Source organism: Pistacia vera, unplaced genomic scaffold, assembly GCF_008641045.1.
Source record: "Pistacia vera cultivar Batoury unplaced genomic scaffold, PisVer_v2 Contig461, whole genome shotgun sequence".
Lineage (NCBI taxonomy): Eukaryota > Viridiplantae > Streptophyta > Magnoliopsida > Sapindales > Anacardiaceae > Pistacia > Pistacia vera.
In genome coordinates, this window is record NW_022196292.1 from 469544 (window position 1) to 492060 (window position 22517).

A 22517-nucleotide genomic window follows, 5' to 3' on the forward strand; every position below is an offset into this window, starting at 1 on the left:
TTGTTGGGGTGTTTTGGAGATATGTCAAAAGTTTAGGGATTAATTAGTAATTTTTTGGGGCTTTTTTAAATAAATAAAAATTTTAGGGACTCATTAAACTTTTTTTTTGGGAAATTTGTGTAATATATTAAAATTTGAGGGACAATATGTAATTTTTTTAAAATAAAATTATCGCTGACATCATCGATCCAACCAGCCGGTTGGACCGGTTGACCCGTGACTTGACAGCGAAATGGGTTACCCTCCGATCCAGGTTTTAAAACAATGCTTCTCCTAAATCAAATTTCGATTAATTCTAACCATCAAAGTCTAATCTTCAAAAGACTCATTGACTTTCCATCTTTAAAAGCTCTAATAGCTTGGATCGAGTTTGCTTTCTTTTCGCCATCAGAATATTAATTTGGGTAATAAAGTGATATTTTAAATATCTCTGGGTGAAAAAATGTTATTGGGAAAAGGTGTTAACTCATTTTATTTTTATTTCTTTATATCTCCATTTATATTTTCAGTAGCCGTGATTTCAGAATAGTTGCTGGAGGGGCCCATCATATCCTGAAGGGGTGGAGAACTGGAGATTACCACTAACTGAAAAAGCAACCTTAAAAGATAAAACAGTTGAGTTGTGAAGCTCTTGTTGACTGACCTCTTAATCACATTCTTTCTTTGTTGTGGCAATGGAGAGTTCCTCCTTCCCGTCAGCAGCTCTAACTTCTACGGCAACTTCTCTGTCCAGGAATGGACTCATTGAAAGACCTTTTGGCTATTCTCAGTTCCTCAAATTTCCCACTTCAAAGAAGCATTCAGTGGCTAGAAACCTCAAGTTTGTTGATTTCAAAGCTCAAGCTTCTGGTATACTTCGATGACTCTCCTACATTTGATCAGGGTTTTGCTCTGTATATGGTTTTTTTTTTTGTCTGTGAAATGGGTATCTTTTTGTTTGAGGATAAAATGAGGTCAATTGCAATTGAACTAGTTGTTGCTTGTTATAATGTTGCGAAATTTTTAGCATCATATTAATCTGCTCTATCAGTTATTTAGTTGTTTTTGTTTGTTCCCTGGAATTGTTTCTTGTTCCAACTTGGTCTGCAAAAATCAAATTTGAAAGTGAGAAACTATTGGTTTTACAATGTGGATTGATTATAGTGATGAGAAAGGGTTTTTAAGTGTTGAAGAACATTTTGTATGATTATGATTCAGGACGAAAATTAGTTGCGTATAATGTACTGACACGCAATGAAATCTTGTATAAACCTTCATGGGGAAGTGAAAAACTTGGCATATATATATACATGGGGTATGCTAGATTTGTTTGGTGAAGCAATAGGATAATCTGCATTTTTACCCTAATTATATCTAATGGATGTTTCTGTGTGTCAACAAGGCGCAATAAAAGTCCGTTCAGAGGCAGCAGGGGAAACTCTAAAGAAAGCAGATTCGAAAGATGATGATCTTGCATTTGTTGCTGGTGCTACTGGTAAAGTTGGTTCCCGAACAGTGAGGTGAGACTCTATGTTCTCATTTCTCTTTTGTGGTCAAAGCGGCTTTCATGGGATGACTGGTTTGTTGAATGTGATAAATTATTGGAACCTTTTTCAGGGAGCTTTTGAAACTTGGTTATCGAGTTAGAGCTGGAGTAAGGAGTGCTCAGAGAGCACAAGATCTTGTGCAAGTATGAGTTTACTTAATCAAAATCTAATAGTTACTATTTCTCAAATTACTTATTTGCTATAAACAATATTCTGCAGAGTGTTAAGCGGATGAAGCTTGATCCTGGAAATGCAGAACAAGGAACTCAACGTAAGAAAAGAGAAGCCCCGAAATATCGGTTTCTTAATTTTTTGATATGAACACAGAATAAACCAAAATATTATTTTGTAAAATTTTAGCATTTAACAAATATGCTCCTTTAGCAAGTAACAGGTAGTCTTTGGTCTTTAGCCCAGCTGTAGAAAAGCTTGAAATTGTGGAATGTGACTTGGAGAAACCTATTCAGATTGGGCCAGCATTAGGCAACGCTTCAGTGGTTCTATGCTGCATTGGTGCCAGCGAGAAGGAGGTTTTTGACATTACAGGACCTTACCGTATTGACTATCAGGCTACAAAAAATCTTATTAATGCTGGTACAACACATTGAGCTTTATTTATATGTTTGTGAATTTGATTTAAATTTGACCATCTTGATCTTGAAAATGCACCATGCTTCTTTTGATGTGTAGCAACTGCTGCTAAAGTTAACCACTTCATTATGGTTTCATCTTTGGGAACAAATAAATTTGGTTTTCCTGCAGCTATTCTAAAGTAAGCTTAAAATCTTTAATGTTCTTGCTAAGATTATCTCTGTCAAGATGTCAAATTTACTGATTATTTTTTTCATCTCTGGTGCTTCAGTTTGTTCTGGGGAGTCCTAATCTGGAAAAGAAAGGCAGAAGAGGCACTCATTGCCAGTGGTCTACCTTACACTGTAAGTACTTCTACTAGCTGCAAATAAATTATGAATGTGACAATTGCAAGCATCTTGGATTGAACTTGATTACTCATCTTGTAGCGTTTCTTCAGATTGTCAGACCTGGGGGAATGGAGCGGCCTACTGATGCTTATAAAGAAACTCATAACATTACCCTTTCACAAGAAGATACTTTATTTGGTGGCCAGGTGTCCAACCTTCAGGTATATATTATGTAAATTTAAGTTTCAAACTTGCAATTTATTTCAGCAGTCTATGGAATGACAACAACAACAAAAGCGGATAAACTGCAGGTGGCAGAACTCATGGCATGCATGGCCAGAAACCGTAGCCTTTCATACTGCAAGGTGGTGGAAGTAATTGCAGAGACAACTGCACCACTGACTCCTATGGAGGAACTTCTGGCGAAGATACCATCTCAACGTGCTGAACCAAAGGTAGTTTCCATCTTTTTTTGCTAAAAATACATCTGGAAACCTTCATAAGAGAGATCTGAGTTTTGAAGTATACAGTTGTAGTCAACAAAATTTTTTGTTTGAACTACTCATTATTGTCCATGTAGAACTTTCTGTGCCACTCCACATCAATAGCCTTATCCATTGTAATTAGAATTTAAATCAGTGTAAAAAACTTTGAAGGTCCACTGTTCTGTTTTCTCAACGTTTCTTCCTTTGTTGTCAGTGTTCCAATAGGTTTAACCTTGCTCATTATAGCCCCACCACTAGTGTCCCCACTTAAATCACGCCATAATATGGACATATCTGTTACAGTGAGCTAGAAATAAAGCAACTTCTTTTCCTGGAGGCCAATTAATTGGATTGTTTATGAGAAGAGAAATTATATGGTACTTAAACTGGCTTCTCTTTAGCAATGTTCAATGGGAAATTAATTAGTTAATGATACGAACCAAAGCCATATTAGCTCCATGGTTAAGGCATTTAGTGGGATCTCTCTCATTGTTGTAGGGAATCATCGGTTGTTCCAGACAATGACATTAGTTAGGAGGGAGCCACATTCATTATTCTTTGATTGTTGTAATCAGGACTCAGGGGCTGTAGATGGGTCTGTTCCGGCATCTCTGAAGAGCACCATATCCGAGGAACCTAGTGCTCCTCTTGAAAAGGAACCTGCTGAAGCAAAATCAGAGGCAGTACAATCACTTTCTCCTTATAACAGGTAAGCTGATCTATTCAATAATTGTGCAGCTTAACTTAACAAAATATCTCTTTGTGAAACCATTTTCACATATTTTCCAAAGCTATGAAGATATGAAACCACCTACGTCTCCTACTCCAACCCCAAGCACTACTTCTGGTGCCTCCAAAACAAGTGATTTAGATGCCACGCCAGCAGCTCCGATAACCAGTACTTTCTCAGAACCATCAGGCATCACCCTTGAAAAGGAAGCTACCCAAGAAGATGTGAAGAAAATGAGGCCTCTCTCACCTTATTTTGTGTAATTCATATCTCTTCTCATGTTTCCCTTATTTTGTGAAGAAAGATTTAACCATTGTTGATGGACAAAGCCAGTTCTACTAATATCTTGTTAAATCACGGATGTGGCTTTGTTTCTTACAAGCTGATTTAATTTCAATTAGTTATGAGGATTTAAAGCCACCTAGCTCTCCAAGTCCAACACCAAGCGGTCCTCAAGGAATACCTTCAAGTACCTCAACACCAGAAGCTACATCCCTGCCGCTTAGTGGAGGCAATGATGTAGCGAAGACAACGGTTGCTACTGTCATTGAAGAGAATCTTTCCCAGAATTCAAATTATCATCTTTCACCCTACCATATGTAAGATGATTATCGTCGTTTCCAATCTTGCAAAATGATAGCTTTGATCTGTATGAATGTTATTTAAATATAACATTATTATTTATTCTCTTTATCGCCATGAAACATTTCATAGGTATGAAGACATGAAGCCTCCAGCATCTCCAACTCCATCCCCAAGGAAATCTTAGAGAAAAAACAGCTCACCATTCAACAAGGTAATAACTCTATATCCTTCATAATCTTCCTCTTGGAATGAACAAGTTACCTTATACCAAATCCATAACTCGACTGCAATCCTGACAACCGTCACTCTCGCAGAACCATCGAAGTTATCAGGACTCCTGTCCAGGGATTATGCTCGGCGAGTTTACCTGTAATTGTATGAAGAGGCAAGCTATTGAAATTACAGGATTCATTTTATAAGTAATATGCATTTATTTCTTCCCTGGGATTCATTTTTCATCACCTCTTTCCAAGTATTGTTTTGACAATTTCAAGCTGAAGTATATTGAATGAGAATCAAGCATTGTGATTATAAAAGTTGATCTTCTTGTGTACTATTTCCTCTTTTTATTGTTTCATCAGGCAAGTTTTTTAAGGCCAATTAAACAACTTCTACTCTTTAGATTGTGAAAGAGATCAAAAAGCTTGAATTTTTATAAGTTGTGACGATTGGTTGTTACATTAGTCTCTTCTGAGGATTAGTGGAAATGCACGTAAACTAATCCTGACACATTGGTTATACAAAAAAAAAAAAAAGATTCAATTAAATTTTGTATTAAGTATATTGCATTGGTATTAAGTTGACAAAAAGTGAAAGGAATTTCCGCAATTTAAGTGAGAGGTTATGACGATGAGATGTTGCGCTAGTTTCCTCTGAGGATTAATCGAGGTGCACATGAACTGGTTCGGACACTTTGGTTACAAAAAATGAAAAATTCTTGTTAGACAAATCTGATTAACATTTAATACAAATTAAATTTTGTTTTTCATAAATATTATATTAAAATTTAGATTAAAATAACTGCATTTAATCAAATTCAGCCCTAGTTAATTAGTCAAAACTTCTATCAAATCATATAAATTATCTGAAAAAACAAAGGGGAAAAAAAATTCCCATTAAAAAGTTATTTAATTTTTAAATCTCAATTTTTTTTTTCCCGAAATTACATAATTTACATTAAATAATTGTTTTTTAATTAATTATATTATAAAATTTATAGTGATTAAATAACTAACAAGCTGGGGTTTTGGCTTAGGGTTTGTTTTGAACTTTGAACGCACCCACTAAGAAAGAAGAGCAAAAGGAGGAAAGAGCGGGTTGACCCACGAACCCATAAATGGAAACGGATCAAAATCCGAAATCAGCGGAGAAGAAAGCTGTTTTACCCTCCTCAACTTCAGCTTATCTTGATCCTCACTACTGGTACTTATATTTGCTTATAAATAATTTTCTGTTTCTGTTTTCGTCTCACTCTGTTTATGATTTTTTTTTTTTTTTTTTTTTTGGTTTCAGGAATGAGAGGTTCTCTAATGAGGAACACTACGAGTGGCTCAAAGATTACACTCATTTTCGCCACCTCGTTCGAGCGCATGTTAAACCTGGTTCTTCTGTAACCACTTTCTCTCTTTAAATGATGGATATTATTAAAATGGGTTTTTACTAAGCTACTAAATTTGTTGACTTGGATAATTGCATTACCTTTTAGACTTGTAGTTTGTTTTTGTGGGTTACAGCTTGTTCATTTAGGCGGTTTTGAGAAATATAATGGTAGTGTTAATTTACTACTTAGCTAATTTCATGGTGTATTGATTAATTAGTGAAGTCTTCTGTGGGATGGGCATATGTGTCACTATCCAATCACGTTGTATTGTGATTGGACGGATGTACATATGCCCGTCCCACTGAAGAACTTTTGCAGTTACTGTCTTTTAAGTAGAGAAGGTATACGGCCATTCAATAAAATTCCACCGTCTATGCATTTATCTTTATTAACCACTCTTAGCAGTGGTTAACTGGAGAAAAGAGAAAATAAATGTATTGGTGGTAGGATGTTATCGGATGGATATATAGATGACTTGATACGCCGTTCTTGTCCAAGACTTCTCTTTCTAAGCTATGGTTCAACTCCTGTTGGAGTCACCTGGCTACTCAGAATACTTTATTAACAAGTTACTTCATGCGGTAGTTCCCTAACCCTAGTTAGAATTAAGAGAATTTGTAAGAAAGGAGTACTAATTTGAAGGGAAAGAGATTATTAGTTTGTTATCTACTGCTAAAGTTGGTGATACAAGGTGTTGGTTGTTTTTTAACAGAAAGCTTTGGGTTGGTATTTGAACTTGTTGGGTTTCAACTCACATAACTTTTTCAGTATCATAATGCTTTGTGTAGAGTGGCTTAAGCTAGTTTGTTTAAATATTTTTAAATTGTACATTTAGCAAGACACGCCAACACAGTGTTGACGACAAAATTGTGTGATGAAGGTATTGGAGCTGGGCTGCGGAAACTCTCATTTAAGTGATGAATTGTATAACGATGGGATCACTGATATAACATGCATTGATCTATCGGCTGTTGCCATTGGGAAGATGCAGGAACGTTTGCGGTTGAAGGGATATAAAGGTTTGTTGGTAGATATGAATCAGTATTTCTAAAGTTTGTGTTCACTTATCCGCCTATATAAAAACTCATTTTCTGCTTAAAATGCAGTTATTCATAGTTGAGTGACTTGAAAAGCTCAATTATTCATATAAAGTAAATTGTTGGAATAAAATGTTTATAATACTGAGTGGCTAATGATTGGATTCCTCTATCAATGCCAATGAATTTTTTTGTCAGACAGAACATTAAACTTAGCAACCCCTGATATTTTTATGTTTGTTTACTTATGAGTTATTCACTGTTGTGTGACTCGAATAGGAAAGTTTGACTGCTAAAAGTGATGTATGTCTAAGCTATTGTTGTTCATGGTTTCTTCTTTTACCTCCCATCAGAAATAAAGGTGTTGGAAGCCGATATGCTAGACCTGCCCTTTAGTGCCGAGTGTTTTGATGTGGTTATTGAGAAAGGAACTATGGTAAATAGACATAAAACAGTGATTTTCATATTACTTTCAGTTTGTCTTTCCTGATTGTTGAGATCAGTTTTGTGATCACAGTTCTTAATTTATTTTTATTTTTTTAATATTGTGGAAGCTTTTTCGGTTTTGAAGGAAGTATTGTTTGTGAACAGTGGCGATCCATGGAATCCGCGACCCGAAACAGTGACCAAGGTCATGGCTATGCTTGAAGGTGTTCATAGAGTTCTGAAACCAGATGGGATTTTCATCTCCATTTCTTTTGGCCAGGTATCCCAAGTAAAATTTAATCCTTCGTCTTTTAATAGCTGTGCTACGGAAAAAAAATATTCTACAGGTGCCACTTTAGCGTGTGTGACATGCATTCATTTCATGATTGATTGGTTGTACGTACATCCTTTGCACTAGGAATACAATTTTTACTTGAAACTGGTATCTCATGCAGCCTCACCTCAGGCGTCCTTTGTTTAACGCTCCAAAATTTACGTGGTCATTTGAGTATAGCACTTTTGGTGATGGATTTCACTATTTTTTCTATATCTTGAGGAAGGTTAGTGCAGAAACTGCTCAAGTTTTAATTGTTTTTTGTGACATATATGAATCCATTCTCACATTTTACAGGGAAAGAGATCATCATATTGTGAAGAATCTTGCGAGAAACGCGAAACGCCGGTGATTAATCTGCCTCATGAAGAACTAGAGAGCGAGGACTATATATTTCGAATCAACATTTGATGAAATGGGTTCTTAGAATGTGATTAAAATGCCATTTTTGCTTCCTGTTGTAATCTTGATTTCATTGCATTTCTAATGTAACTCAAACAGTATAACCTTCAATCACCAAAGCAAATGTTATTTCAAATGCAATTAGATTGTTAGATATGACTGTAATGGCTTCTTGTAGTTCTTTAATCAACCCATCACAAATTTGCCCTTATATGAACCTTGATAAATTAATAAAATCGATTAAATAATGGCTGCGTTTGGTTCAAAATTTGGGGGTTTTGGGAAAAGTTTTTTGAAAAAAGTTAAAAAAAAGTTGAATTGGGCGGGTATTACGAGGTAAAATTTATAAATTAATAAAATCTCCTTTATGTTTATTTTTTTACAAAATACCCCCTATAATAAAACATTAAAAGTTAACAAAAATACCCCTAACCCACCCTCAAACACCCCCAGCCGTCGACCACCACCGGAGGTGGCCGGAGTCGCCGTATGGGCGCATGACCGGTTGGATCTTGCCGGTCATGCGTCGCTATGGCCTTTTCCGGCCAGATCCACGGTGGATCTGGCTGGAAAATGCCAGATCTACGGTCAGATCTGGCCGTCAACGGCCAGATCTGGCCGTATTTACTCTCAACGACGGCCAACAAACGGTCGTCGTTGATGGTCAACGACGACCGTTTGTTGGCCGTCGTGACCGAGTGTTACGGCCAAAGATCTGGCCGTCAACGGCCAGATCTTTGGCCTTAGATCTGGCCTTTTCCGGCCAGATCCACCGTGGATCTGGCCGGAAAAGGCTAGATCGGCGCACTGCCGGCCAGATTCAGCCGGTAGTGCGCCATTCTACCAGATTCCGGCCATTTTCCGGTGGTGGTGGCCGGAATCTGGTAAATTTGGATTATTGGGGTGTTTTTGTAATTTAAAAAAAATATTTAGGGGTATTTAATTAAATTATCAAATTTAAGGGGTTTAAAAAAAGTTGAATAATTTTGGGAGTAGTATTCCCAAAAATCTGAAATTTTGGGTATATTACTGTTTAACTTTTTTGGGAATACTAAAAGTAGTATTCCCAAATGTGAAACAAACGCAGCCAATATTTTTGGCCGGTCCTGATTTGGGCCAATGTGGTAAATTAGGATGTATTTGTTTTATTATTTTAAGTAGTATTTTTGAAAAAGTTGAGTTGGGTTATTATTAAGAGGAGATGATTTGAATTTGAAAATGTATTTGGTAAATGGTAAGATTATTTGTTAATCCTCTATATTTGTTAATTTAGTGGAACACCCCTATAATAAAAGTTCTAAAATTAATAAAAACACTTTTACCTACCCATTAAATGTTGGCCACAGGCTTCTGAGAATATGTGAGTGGATGGGAGTGTTTTTATCAATTTATAAATTTTTTTTAATTGGGGGTGTTTAGTTAAATTAACAAAATTTATGAGTTTAAATGGTTGAATAGAATAAAATTAGATTTTTAGACTAGAAAACAAATATGAATTTTTGGGTACGATAAAATAGGATAGGTTAGAAATATTAAAACAAACACAACCTTAATAATTCGTTAAATTTATAGGATAATACATTTAAAAAAAAAAAACCCATGATATACCTTATATATACGTAATTCAATTAAGATTAAGAGGTCTTTGAGCTTTATTTATTTATTTTTGACCTGGGTGCTCGGGCTAACTTAATCGTATCTCAAGTAATTCCCTAAAATCTTAGAACTATGGTCCAGCAAGAGCTTCCGTGGTCATCCCTATTAGCAACCAAAGAGTGACTTGAACTAAGAACCTTTCGAGTAATATACCTAAGAGTTCCTATCGAATCGCTCGGGCACCTAAGGGTCGGTTAACTGTGAGTTATTTTTAACAGTTATTTCTTGTACCACATTAACTATACACAATATGTATATGCATTAAACTCAATGTTTTGAAAAAATAAAATACAAAATGCCTCGATAAATTAATAATCGGTTAATTTATACTATTAAATAATATATTGATTAATTAATAAATTTTCATGATCTAAAAACTATTATTTTATTGAGGTTTATATATATATTATTTATTTCCAACTTTATCCATCAAAATGAGTTGGTTAAGCTTGAACAGGTCATGATCCCACTAGGACTCCTCACTCCATCCACACACAAATAAAGCACTACACGTCATCCGTATACGACGCCGTCTCCCTTCTCTCTCTGCTCCTGAAAACGACATCGTTCCAACACAAATGAACCTGTCACAAAAATTATAAAAATAAAAACTAAAATAAAAACAAACATTCCACTTCTCTCTCTCTCTCTCTCTTTCGCCTCACAAGCTTCCTCTGTAAGCAGCAGTGTTTTCACTCGTGTCGCCGGCGATAGAGCCGTCGGAGTTTTGCTCTCTCCGTCTCTTTCTTCCGATCGGCCTACTAGGTTCTTCAATTTGTGGATACAGAGTATTTTTTCGCAGCGAAATTGAATTATTTTTGTTTTGGTTTTTTTTTTTTTTTAATTTGGGGAAATTTTGATCGATGGACGATTTTATGAGTGGAGACGAGGATTACTATGACTCGGATCACTCTGAGTCGGATCTTGACTCGCCCGACATCATCGAGAATGATGAGGCTGACGTGCAGTGGGCCCCACCCAAGGGTTCCTCCACCAAGGTGGGTTTTTTTTTGGCAATTAAATTAGGTTTTCAGTCATGTTTTTGTGTGTTTTGTTTTAATTTTTGGATGAGAATTTTGTGTAATTCTTTTTTTTTTTTTTTGTTGTTAGAAGTTGATTTACGGTAAAAGTTTGTTTTTTATTAATGTGATGTAGGTTTTGTTGAAGTTTGTGGGTCCTGGGAAAAGGGTTTTTTTTTTTATATGAGTTTATTAGTTTTGATTTCTCTAATTCGTCTTTTGTATGGTATCATCTGGGAATTTTGTCAATGTTGCACATAAATAAGCTGACTTTGTTGAATTTTATGAGGAAGCTTCAATGTGAAACTGTGTTCATAATTTTCTTTTCGGGTTCCTTTTCATAATTATTCTGAAAGATCTTTTTTTTTTGGAATTCGCAGGTTATAACGAAAGAATCACTTTTGGCTGCCCAGGTTATCTTCTTCTTCTTCTTCTTTTTTATATTTTATTTATTGTAATGGATTGTGCTTCGTCGACTCATACTTTTGGGTCTTAATATTGATATTTTAGTTTTTGGGTGCATTCTTGTAGAAGGAAGATTTACGGCGAGTGATGGATTTGCTATCTCTGAGGGAACATCATGCACGTACTTTACTTATTCATCATCGTTGGGATGTTGAAAAGTTGTTAGCGGTTCTCGTGGAGAAAGGGAGAGCAAGCTTGTTTTCTGATGCCGGTGTCACTGTTAATGAAGATACTGGTTCATCACTGTCTTTTTCTTCTGAAGTAATGTGTGATATATGCATGGAGGAAGTTTCTGCTGACACTGCAACCAAAATGGACTGTGGGCATTGCTTTTGCAATGAGTGTAAGCAACCTGCTCATTATCTTCACCGCTTTTTTTTTCAATACTATTTTAGCCTCCTTACTAAGTTGTAAGTTGTTGGTATAGGTTTCATATAATCACATTGTGGATGTGCTTACATATTGTTTAAGCTTTACTGACCCTAAAGGCCATGTGAAGATTAATTTTTCTATAGATGTTTGCTTATCTATAGTTTTTGCGTTCCTTTTTTTTTTTGGTAAGCCAGTAATTTTTTAAGCTCTAGTCTTGATTTTAGAGTTTTACTATTGGAAGTATTAGGTAGTTTAGTCAGGTAAGGGCTTATCAAGCCAAATATTGAAATACCATACGCTGATTGTTCTTAAATGTGTAATCACTTTACTTTGTATGTGAATTGAATCTTCTGCATCAATTTTTCCTTTTTAGGTTGGACAGGACATTTTATTGTGAAGATAAACGAGGGTCAGAGCAGGCGAATTAGATGCATGGCGCACAAATGCAACGCTATTTGTGATGAAGCAATTGTCAGAAATCTTGTCAGTAAAAAGCATCCTGATCTGGCAGAGAAATTTGATCGTTTTCTTCTTGAGTCATATATTGAGGATAATAAAATGGTTAAGTGGTGCCCAAGCACTCCTCATTGTGGGAATGCAATACGTGTTGAGGAAGATGAATTTTGTGAGGTAGAATGTGCTTGTGGTTTACAATTTTGTTTTAGTTGTTTATCAGAAGCACACTCGCCTTGTTCATGTTGGATGTGGGGACTTTGGGCCAAGAAGTGCCGAGATGAATCTGAAACAGTTAATTGGATCACTGTTCATACAAAGCCTTGTCCAAAGTGTCACAAACCTGTGGAGAAAAATGGTGGCTGTAACCTTGTGAGCTGTATTTGTGGACAGGCTTTTTGGTGAGTTTCTTTTCTTTTCTCTGTTTTTTGTATTGCTGTTTCCAGAATACGCTCATCATTCCTTTCTGATGAGAGTTGATTAGATGTTTTAGATTGATTGACATGGTTGACTGTGATTTACCTAGTATTTATTGTATGAAAGGTTTTCTTACTCCAGCTGCATATATTTTATTTTGTGATATAGTAACTTAATGCTTGTTTTTCCATATTCCTTCTGACACAGTTGGCTGTGTGGTGGAGCTACTGGCCGGGACCATACTTGGTCAAGAATTACTGGACACAGTTGTGGTCGCTACAAAGAAGACAAAGCGAACAAAACTGAACGGGCTAAGCGGGATCTATATCGGTATATGCACTACCATAACCGTTATAAAGCTCATACAGATTCCTTTAAGCTAGAAAGTAAACTTAAGGAGACAATTCTGGAGAAGGTGTCAATATCAGAAGAGCGGGAATCTAGGCTTAGAGATTTTAGCTGGGTAACAAATGGGTTGTACAGACTTTTTAGATCAAGGCGTGTCCTTTCCTATTCATACCCATTTGCATTTTACATGTTTGGGGATGAGCTCTTCAGGGATGAGATGGACTTGCAAGAGAGGGAAATAAAACAGCATCTATTTGAGGACCAGCAACAGCAGCTTGAGGCAAATGTTGAGAAACTCTCCAAGAACTTAGAAGAGCCATTTGATCAATATCCTGATGACAAAGTCATGGAGATAAGGATGCAAGTCATCAATCTGTCTGTGATCACTGATAACCTCTGTAAGAAAATGTTAGTATTACTATCACAAAGACTTTGAATACATGTTTGACTTTCTAAGTACGCATGTTCTGATAAAATCACTGGCAGGTACGAATGCATTGAGAATGATTTGTTGGGTTGTCTTCAACTTGGTACCCACAATATAGCTCCTTACAAGTCAAAGGGCATTGAAAGGGCATCAGAGCTTTCTACTTGCTGGACCACCAAACCTAATACTGCTGATAATTGTCTACCATTGGACTGTGGCACAAGTGGTAATGTGGATTTAGCTATTTTATGTTATTTTTCTTTTTTCTTTTTCTGCTAGATATAAGTGTATAGTGCAGAAGTTTTCGCACAACTTATTTTTTTTCTTTTCTTTTGATAGGAAACAATAATTTGCAAATCTTTACCTAACTTCTCTAATCGTACCAGAGAGTAGTAATTAAACCATGATTTTTTCTCCTTGAAAATGAAACGTGGTTTATAGTTATTTACTCTTAGCATCTATTACGAGTGATTGGTAGGCATTGTCTAGGATACCGTGTCACTACTAAAGGCCTCTCAACAATGCATCCCTGAGTTCAGCCAACTTATATTAGGATTTTGATTGTCTGTGGTCCTCTAATTGGCTGCTGTTTTAATTCTTATTGACATTCTTATTGTATTCTTTTCCATCTACTGGAAGTCTGGAGGAATATTCCTTTGAGTTGCCGAGAGATGATTTATTTTTTCTTTAAAATATTTGTTCATGGGCAATGCTATTTTTACAACTGAGTCATACAAAAAGACGAAAAACAAAGGACAAAGTAGTTATTTTACATAAATTTTATGCAATTTTTATCTGCTTATGACTCAGTTGTAAGCAAACATTATTATTTGTTCATTGTCAAGAGAAAATTTTCCATAGTCATTGATGCTATTTTTCTGCCAGTTTTCTTGGTTTCTTTGGCTAGTGATTAATTTTTCATGTACATTTTTTCCACCGAGATTGTGAATTTTGTCAGTTAGTTTTTCTAGTTTTTGTATTTAACTTTTATCATTACATCTGAAAGTATGTTTTCAAGTTGGCGTTTAACCTCTTATGCATTGGCCAGCCCGGTTTTGGGGAAGTTCAGGAACCTGTGACTAATGCTTTTCTTCTCCCCGTTATTACGGTCACATAATAGGATTTGAATGGAACTCAAAAGAAAATCTTTTCACAACTATCTTGGGTCAGACAATAATATTTCATCACTATCAGGATTGCTCCTAATAGTAGTTTCATAGCACTGAGGCTTATTCTATACAGATTCACTATACTTAATGGTAATTGACATTTTGTTTGTATCGATGTTAATTTTGAATTTTAGCACACTGCACATCAACTAAATCTTCTTGATTTATTACATCATGTACTTCATATCATAGTCCCACAACTGCCATGGGTTCTATCGTTTTTTATTTGTTATTCATTTCTCTAGCTGCCCACAATCTCCACGAGTTCTATTTTTTATTGCTACTCATTTCCTCGGCATCTTGAATTTGGAAAAATACTTGATTTTGTTGCCTGCTGCTTTAGTGCGAAGCATCTTAAATTATGACATCTAGTAGGACCCCTGACTTCAATATTCTGATCTTCATGTCACTGGTCTGTACGAATGTGCAAAATTGCATTAGGCATATCTCCTGCTTCCATTTTGCTTTTTTTTTTTTTTTCTTTCCCTTGAAGACTTTAGAGTTTGAAGTTTTTATACTTTATTAGTGATGCCTAAAATGCGGTTTTTATTGGTTTTTTTTTTTAATTAATTTAAAAAATACTTGGAAAGTATACTTGATGAAAAGAAAAATGTTCTAGTTACAAACTTTTTCTACCATTGTATTAAATATTAAACTAATGCTATGCAAGATCGCTGGTTTAAAGATCAAAACTTCAAATTCTAAGTTTACATCAAGAAAAATAATTTACAACTTTAAAAGTTTGTTCACAATTTTATCAATTTTCTTACTCCAATTATGAATGCTACAGATCCAATAGGTTTATTGTATCTTTAATATTCTTTGTATTTGCTATTGTGGACATATGATCAGCTCTTGTAACTTTTCTTCCATGTTAACGCATATCCATTTGTTTCCTTACAAAAAGAAAAAATTTAAATCTTGATATTATGGCTTAGAATAAGAAGCTTCTTTTATGTAATCAATCAAATGGTTTGAAAGAAAACTGAGATGAATCTATCTTGTATTAATGTAGGTGGGTCTTCAGAACATGATCGGCCTTCAGGCTCTGGGAGTTCAGATGATAGTGGATGCTTTTCTCGGAAGCGTCCTAGAAAGGAGGGTTTTGGTGGTGGCTTTTTTGACTTGAACTTGCCGGCTGAAGTTGTTGACAGGAATTGACCTCTCATATTGGAGGTTTTCATAAAAAAAACGTAGGTGTACAGCTCTAACTCAGGATCCTCTTTATCTTTTGTGGGATTAATTATAAGGGGGTTAAGCACTTAAGTGCCTAACTTGGTATCTTCTTGTCCCGGGATTTATGTTTATGTTCCTTCATCGCGTTTAGATATACCTGAAGAGAAACATGGAATTGCTTGGTTTTCTGTCATTCCGAGCTCCTGAATTTATATAGTGTACATAGCCTCTTATTGGGGTTTTGTGGGCAATAAGATATGTAAATTTTGAACCTAAGATTTGAGCATTACTCATATATCTTTTGAGCTAATATTACATTCTATGGAAAATGCGAGTGTTATCAACTTTTCTCTTTCCTTCTTTCTTGGATTTGATCTGTTTTTACAACTAGCCCCCATTGACATCAAGATGCAGAGATCAAATTAGCTTTACCTTTCTGGGATTTGTATGTTTTTGATTTACAGTGAGCGAATGGCTGATTAAAGTTAATGAATATGTATTGAGTTGTATATGGAGAAGAGCTGAAAAGCAAGAAAATTTTTAGAAGATTCCTTGATGTTATCATTGGTTGATTGAATTTGGCATTGGAAAGTTCAACTTTTCATGTGTTTCTTCCTGGGTTTCTGGTCTGACCCTTTCCCCCAGATTGTAAACAGATATTGTTTGCATTAATCTCAATGTAAAGATTCGCTTCTACTTCATTGAGAGAAGCTTCCCTCTTGCTTTGAGTTCTGCATTCACCCCCATTTTATAATTCATATGTTATAAACCCAATGCAGATTGTTTTTTTTTTCTGTTAATTGTTTGAACTTTGTACAAGAAAATTAGGGTTCTTTATTGACCTCATTTCAATGTATTTTTTTAATATCAGATTCAATTAATTCAAACCCATATTGTTTTCGGCACTAAATCAAAACTTGCTTTGGAGTGTGTAGAATTTTTGTTTGTTTTTGATCAGCTGACCCTCTTTTTTAGTTTTTTAAACACCCACAAGCATGTCTGTCAGTTTCCTCTGAAAATTGATGCAGTTTTTTTGACTTCCTCAACTCAAGAACCCAGCTTTGTTTTGTTTCATTTCATCTTCTTCGATATGTTTCTGTCTCAGAAATGGCGTCTAAAGTTGCACATATTTTCCTGGTTTGACTCTCCTGGGATATTATTATTAATTTTTATTTCAGTAATATTAAGTTATTAGAATCTTGACTCTATGAATCTATAAACTATAGTTGAATTTATACAACCATCTATAAACTATTATAAGTTCTCCGGTGCAGTCGATGCGCTAATATTTAAAAAATCAGGACTTCCCATCGTCAGTTTTAAAAGTAAATTCTAATTGTCTTATATAAGTTTAAACTATAAGCATAAATACAAGTTTGAATTTACTCCCAAAAACTAGTACAACAGCGCAGGGAGTCTAACCACTTATATACGTTAGGGGTGAGCATGGGTAAAAAAAAATTGGAATCAGAATTAGAATCGAGGTCTGAGCAATGTTCTGAAAATCGAATCGGATAATGACCCGTTCAAGGGTCTGGTTTTCGATTTGACCGGTTGGATCGGTCGTTGGACCGTAATTTGTAAAAAAAATTAGTCCCTGAAGGTTTGAAATTCATCAAAAAACACCCCTATAATACTCCCTTAAGGTTTGAAATCTGTCTAAAACACCCCTATCGCCTGAAGATTTTGGTGAGTGGTGGGGCAACGACGATCGACAGCCAATCGAAGCTGGAATCTTGGGGCTTTTGATGTGTAGGTGCCGACAACTCTGATGGTGGTGCTAGGGAGTTCCATCGGCGTGGGAACTCGTCGGAATCAACAAAAGAAATCCGACGTCGCGTAAACTTTAGGTGGACGGCGAGCGACGAAGGCTGGATGACGGCTACTGAAAATGGATGGGTTTGGTCGTGAAGATGTCGTCACGTCGAATGGGGGTGTTTTCTCCATCAAAAGATGCCAGAATCCGGCGGGATGGAGTTGCGATTGGATCGCGATTGGACCACGACTCGGCAGTTTTCTGGCGGTCCAACCGCGGCTCAATCCGATTTAATGGTAAATGCCGGTTTTTACAATATACCAAACTGGAAATACCGCTGGTTACCGGTCGAACCGGCCCGACCGGGCAGTTCGGTTCGGTTTTCAGAGCACTGGGTCCGAGTACTCGGATAGGAATCGAGACTAAATTATAATTTTTATAAACTATTGAGGGTGTGCTTGTTATTTTTTGGGAGTGTATTTGTCATTTTTTAAAATGTAAGGGATACTTAAAATTTACCCAGATACCCGGAACCGGAACTGGAACCTATGCTTCAAGTTTCGGTTCCAAATCTTAGGAACCGGCTGGTTACTGTTCTGGTTCTTTTAAAAAATACAAAGTATCCAAAACTGATCACCGCTAATTATATACTATAACAGTCCAAAAACTGAACGATGTAAGATAAATTCAACTTCTAAGAATATATATGCAACAAAACATAAAACTGAACATGCATGTGAGAGCATCCCCATTTAAGATGATGTGTGGTATTGGCAATCGTCAATTTTTCAGTTTGCAATAAATGAAATGGCTTAGAAGTTTGAAGCATCTTTTAAGTTCTCGGTTTTTGGTTTTTGGTTTTTTGTTTTTTTTTTTTTTAACACATCCACGAGCATGTCTGTCAGTTTCCATTGAAAATTGAAGCTTTATGGCTCTGCTCGAGAGAGAAGCTTATAATTAATTTATGACTCAGTTGTAAGCAAACATTATTATTTGTTCATTGTCAAGAGAAAATTTTCCATAGTCATTGATGCTATTTTTCTGCCAGTTTTCTTGGTTTCTTTGGCTAGTGATTAATTTTTCATGTACATTTTTTCCACCGAGATTTTGAATTTTGTCAGTTAGTTTTTCTAGTTTTTGTATTTAACTTTTATCGTTACATCTGAAAGTATGTTTTCAAGTTGGCGTTTAACCTCTTATGCATTGGCCAGCCCGGTTTTGGGGAAGTTGAGGAACCTGTGACTAATGCTTTTCTTCTCCCCGTTATTACGGTCACATAATAGGATTTGAATGGAACTCAAAAGAAAATCTTTTCACAACTATCTTGGGTCAGACAATAATATTTCATCACTATCAGGATTGCTCCTAATAGTAGTTTCATAGCACTGAGGCTTATTCTATACAGATTCACTATACTTAATGGTAATTGACATTTTGTTTGTATCGATGTTAATTTTGAATTTTAGCACACTGCACATCAACTAAATCTTCTTGATTTATTACATCATGTACTTCATATCATAGTCCCACAACTGCCATGGGTTCTATCGTTTTTTATTTGTTATTCATTTCTCTAGCTGCCCACAATCTCCACGAGTTCTATTTTTTATTGCTACTCATTTCCTCGGCATCTTGAATTTGGAAAAATACTTGATTTTGTTGCCTGCTGCTTTAGTGCGAAGCATCTTAAATTATGACATCTAGTAGGACCCCTGACTTCAATATTCTGATCTTCATGTCACTGGTCTGTACGAATGTGCAAAATTGCATTAGGCATATCTCCTGCTTCCATTTTGCTTTTTTTTTTTTTTTCTTTCCCTTGAAGACTTTAGAGTTTGAAGTTTTTATACTTTATTAGTGATGCCTAAAATGCGGTTTTTATTGGTTTTTTTTTTTAATTAATTTAAAAAATACTTGGAAAGTATACTTGATGAAAAGAAAAATGTTCTAGTTACAAACTTTTTCTACCATTGTATTAAATATTAAACTAATGCTATGCAAGATCGCTGGTTTAAAGATCAAAACTTCAAATTCTAAGTTTACATCAAGAAAAATAATTTACAACTTTAAAAGTTTGTTCACAATTTTATCAATTTTCTTACTCCAATTATGAATGCTACAGATCCAATAGGTTTATTGTATCTTTAATATTCTTTGTATTTGCTATTGTGGACATATGATCAGCTCTTGTAACTTTTCTTCCATGTTAACGCATATCCATTTGTTTCCTTACAAAAAGAAAAAATTTAAATCTTGATATTATGGCTTAGAATAAGAAGCTTCTTTTATGTAATCAATCAAATGGTTTGAAAGAAAACTGAGATGAATCTATCTTGTATTAATGTAGGTGGGTCTTCAGAACATGATCGGCCTTCAGGCTCTGGGAGTTCAGATGATAGTGGATGCTTTTCTCGGAAGCGTCCTAGAAAGGAGGGTTTTGGTGGTGGCTTTTTTGACTTGAACTTGCCGGCTGAAGTTGTTGACAGGAATTGACCTCTCATATTGGAGGTTTTCATAAAAAAAACGTAGGTGTACAGCTCTAACTCAGGATCCTCTTTATCTTTTGTGGGATTAATTATAAGGGGGTTAAGCACTTAAGTGCCTAACTTGGTATCTTCTTGTCCCGGGATTTATGTTTATGTTCCTTCATCGCGTTTAGATATACCTGAAGAGAAACATGGAATTGCTTGGTTTTCTGTCATTCCGAGCTCCTGAATTTATATAGTGTACATAGCCTCTTATTGGGGTTTTGTGGGCAATAAGATATGTAAATTTTGAACCTAAGATTTGAGCATTACTCATATATCTTTTGAGCTAATATTACATTCTATGGAAAATGCGAGTGTTATCAACTTTTCTCTTTCCTTCTTTCTTGGATTTGATCTGTTTTTACAACTAGCCCCCATTGACATCAAGATGCAGAGATCAAATTAGCTTTACCTTTCTGGGATTTGTATGTTTTTGATTTACAGTGAGCGAATGGCTGATTAAAGTTAATGAATATGTATTGAGTTGTATATGGAGAAGAGCTGAAAAGCAAGAAAATTTTTAGAAGATTCCTTGATGTTATCATTGGTTGATTGAATTTGGCATTGGAAAGTTCAACTTTTCATGTGTTTCTTCCTGGGTTTCTGGTCTGACCCTTTCCCCCAGATTGTAAACAGATATTGTTTGCATTAATCTCAATGTAAAGATTCGCTTCTACTTCATTGAGAGAAGCTTCCCTCTTGCTTTGAGTTCTGCATTCACCCCCATTTTATAATTCATATGTTATAAACCCAATGCAGATTGTTTTTTTTTTCTGTTAATTGTTTGAACTTTGTACAAGAAAATTAGGGTTCTTTATTGACCTCATTTCAATGTATTTTTTTAATATCAGATTCAATTAATTCAAACCCATATTGTTTTCGGCACTAAATCAAAACTTGCTTTGGAGTGTGTAGAATTTTTGTTTGTTTTTGATCAGCTGACCCTCTTTTTTAGTTTTTTAAACACCCACAAGCATGTCTGTCAGTTTCCTCTGAAAATTGATGCAGTTTTTTTGACTTCCTCAACTCAAGAACCTAGCTTTGTTTTGTTTCATTTCATCTTCTTCGATATGTTTCTGTCTCAGAAATGGCGTCTGAAGTTGCACATATTTTCCTGGTTTGACTCTCCTGGGATATTATTATTAATTTTTATTTCAGTAATATTAAGTTATTAGAATCTTGACTCTATGAATCTATAAACTATAGTTAAATCTTGAATTTATACAACCATCTATAAACTATTATAAGTTCTCCGGTGCAGTCGATGCCCTAATATTTTAAAAATCAGGGCTTCCCATCGTCAGTTTTAAAAGTAAATTTTAATTATCTTATATAAGTTTAAACTATAAGCATAAATACAAGTTTGAATTCACTCCCAAAAGCTAGCACAAGAGAGTAGAGAGTTCAACTACATATATACATTAGGGTGAACATGGGTAAAAGACAGGTACCCACTTGCCGGTTTTGATTCTAGAAAATTGGAAGGGGAATTGGAACTGAGGTCCGAGTACCCGAGTAGGAATCGGGACTAAATTATAATTTTTATAAACTATTGGGGGTGTACTAATTTTTTAAGGGTGTATTTGTCATTTTTTAAAAAGTAGGGGTAATTAAAATTTACCCGGGTATCCAGAATAGTAACATATGTTTCAGATTCCGGTTTCAAATCTTAGGAACCAGTCGATTTTGTTCTTATTCTTTCAAAAAATGCAAGGTATTCAAAACCAATCACCACTAATTATACACTATAACAATCCAAGAATTGGACGATATAAGACAAATTCAACTTCTAAGAACATATATGTAACAAAAACATAAAACTGAACATGCATGTAAGAGCATCCCCATTTAAGATGATGTGTGGTATTGGCAATCGTCAATTTTTCAGTTTGCAATAAATGAAATGGCTTAGAAGTTTGAAGCATCTTTTAAGTTCTCGGTTTTTGGTTTTTGGTTTTTTGTTTTTTTTTTTTTTAACACATCCACGAGCATGTCTGTCAGTTTCCATTGAAAATTGAAGCTTTATGGCTCTGCTCGAGAGAGAAGCTTATAATTAATTAATTTATCGACAATATCGATAGATGAAGATGATAATTAAACATCATTGTGACTTACGATAATGGCGTTAATTAATTATTAATTAATTTAAGGTTATAATAATTGAGTATGAGTATGCATGGCGACGAAGAAGGCGATCAGATCAACTACTAAAGTTTATGCATGGCTTTTCCACGTTGACTGTTAGCCTCAAACCAAATTAGAAACTTCTTTAGATCATCTCAATATATTTATATATACCGACTAGGGTTTCAACTTACAATTAATAATCTAATCCTTGCACCAGCTAATGCTAATGTCAAAGCACTCTTGGATGGTCAGAGAATCTTGAATTCAATTTCCCTCTATTGTTAATAGGAATGGCTGCTAAAAGATTATTTGACCATTAACTTCAGGGTTCTGAAGTATCCGAACACCTCCGATTACCAGAAACCAGCAAAGAAATGTGATCTTCCATTTAAGGTTCATAATTATAAACATGAACAGCTATATGAAAGATATGATCCCATATAAACGACAGCAAACTTTCACGGATTTGAAACTTTGTGTTAAGCCAAGTGCCTGCATGCATATGCATATGCAGTAGTGACAGGCAGCATGAGGGAGCTAGCTTCCAATTGTTCATGTT

The 22517-nt window shown here is 35.3% G+C and overlaps 3 protein-coding genes across 5 annotated transcripts; all 3 read left to right on the plus strand.

Moving 5' to 3' along the window:
* The first annotated feature begins 586 nt into the window (after positions 1-586).
* On the plus strand, positions 587-4802 carry LOC116145372 (protein TIC 62, chloroplastic). Its single transcript, XM_031430828.1, has 14 exons — positions 587-849; positions 1382-1499; positions 1597-1669; positions 1746-1797; positions 1944-2120; positions 2217-2298; positions 2389-2461; positions 2557-2667; positions 2758-2901; positions 3507-3640; positions 3723-3920; positions 4063-4260; positions 4376-4457; positions 4561-4802. Exons 1-13 carry the CDS (start codon positions 675-677, stop codon positions 4428-4430), a joined length of 1590 nt encoding a protein of 529 aa, XP_031286688.1. The 5' UTR covers positions 587-674; the 3' UTR covers positions 4431-4457; positions 4561-4802.
* A 699-nt stretch (positions 4803-5501) lies between these two features.
* On the plus strand, positions 5502-8178 carry LOC116145360 (EEF1A lysine methyltransferase 4). 3 transcript variants are annotated; one of them, XM_031430815.1, is made up of 7 exons: positions 5502-5668; positions 5759-5855; positions 6727-6865; positions 7237-7319; positions 7455-7589; positions 7765-7869; positions 7941-8178. In XM_031430815.1, exons 1-7 carry the CDS (start codon positions 5583-5585, stop codon positions 8052-8054), a joined length of 759 nt encoding a protein of 252 aa, XP_031286675.1. In that variant the 5' UTR covers positions 5502-5582; the 3' UTR covers positions 8055-8178. The 3 variants fall into 3 exon arrangements, with proteins under 3 accessions (XP_031286675.1, XP_031286674.1, XP_031286676.1); XM_031430814.1 differs by having other exon boundaries at positions 7765-8178; XM_031430816.1 differs by lacking the exon at positions 7765-7869.
* A 2149-nt stretch (positions 8179-10327) lies between these two features.
* On the plus strand, positions 10328-15906 carry LOC116145331 (probable E3 ubiquitin-protein ligase ARI2). Its single transcript, XM_031430777.1, has 7 exons — positions 10328-10699; positions 11101-11133; positions 11252-11528; positions 11931-12411; positions 12635-13183; positions 13262-13428; positions 15387-15906. The coding sequence occupies exons 1-7, from the start codon at positions 10565-10567 to the stop codon at positions 15530-15532; spliced, it is 1788 nt and encodes a 595-aa protein (XP_031286637.1). The 5' UTR covers positions 10328-10564; the 3' UTR covers positions 15533-15906.
* Positions 15907-22517: the final 6611 nt, after the last annotated feature.

Excerpts from the sequence above, each read along its gene's own strand:
- LOC116145372 (XM_031430828.1), top strand. The coding sequence starts at position 675 with ATGGAGAGTTCCTCCTTCCCGTCAGCAGCTCTAACTTCTACGGCAACT. Across the intron at positions 3,641-3,722 it reads TCACTTTCTCCTTATAACAG|CTATGAAGATATGAAACCAC; the intron begins GTAAGCTGATCT and ends TATTTTCCAAAG. Across the intron at positions 3,921-4,062 it reads CCTCTCTCACCTTATTTTGT|TTATGAGGATTTAAAGCCAC; the intron begins GTAATTCATATC and ends AATTTCAATTAG.
- LOC116145360 (XM_031430814.1), top strand. The coding sequence starts at position 5,583 with ATGGAAACGGATCAAAATCCGAAATCAGCGGAGAAGAAAGCTGTTTTA. Across the intron at positions 5,856-6,726 it reads ATGTTAAACCTGGTTCTTCT|GTATTGGAGCTGGGCTGCGG; the intron begins GTAACCACTTTC and ends TGTGTGATGAAG. Across the intron at positions 7,320-7,454 it reads TTATTGAGAAAGGAACTATG|GAAGTATTGTTTGTGAACAG; the intron begins GTAAATAGACAT and ends TCGGTTTTGAAG.
- LOC116145331 (XM_031430777.1), top strand. The coding sequence starts at position 10,565 with ATGGACGATTTTATGAGTGGAGACGAGGATTACTATGACTCGGATCAC. Across the intron at positions 10,700-11,100 it reads CCAAGGGTTCCTCCACCAAG|GTTATAACGAAAGAATCACT; the intron begins GTGGGTTTTTTT and ends TGGAATTCGCAG. Across the intron at positions 11,529-11,930 it reads GCATTGCTTTTGCAATGAGT|GTTGGACAGGACATTTTATT; the intron begins GTAAGCAACCTG and ends TTTCCTTTTTAG.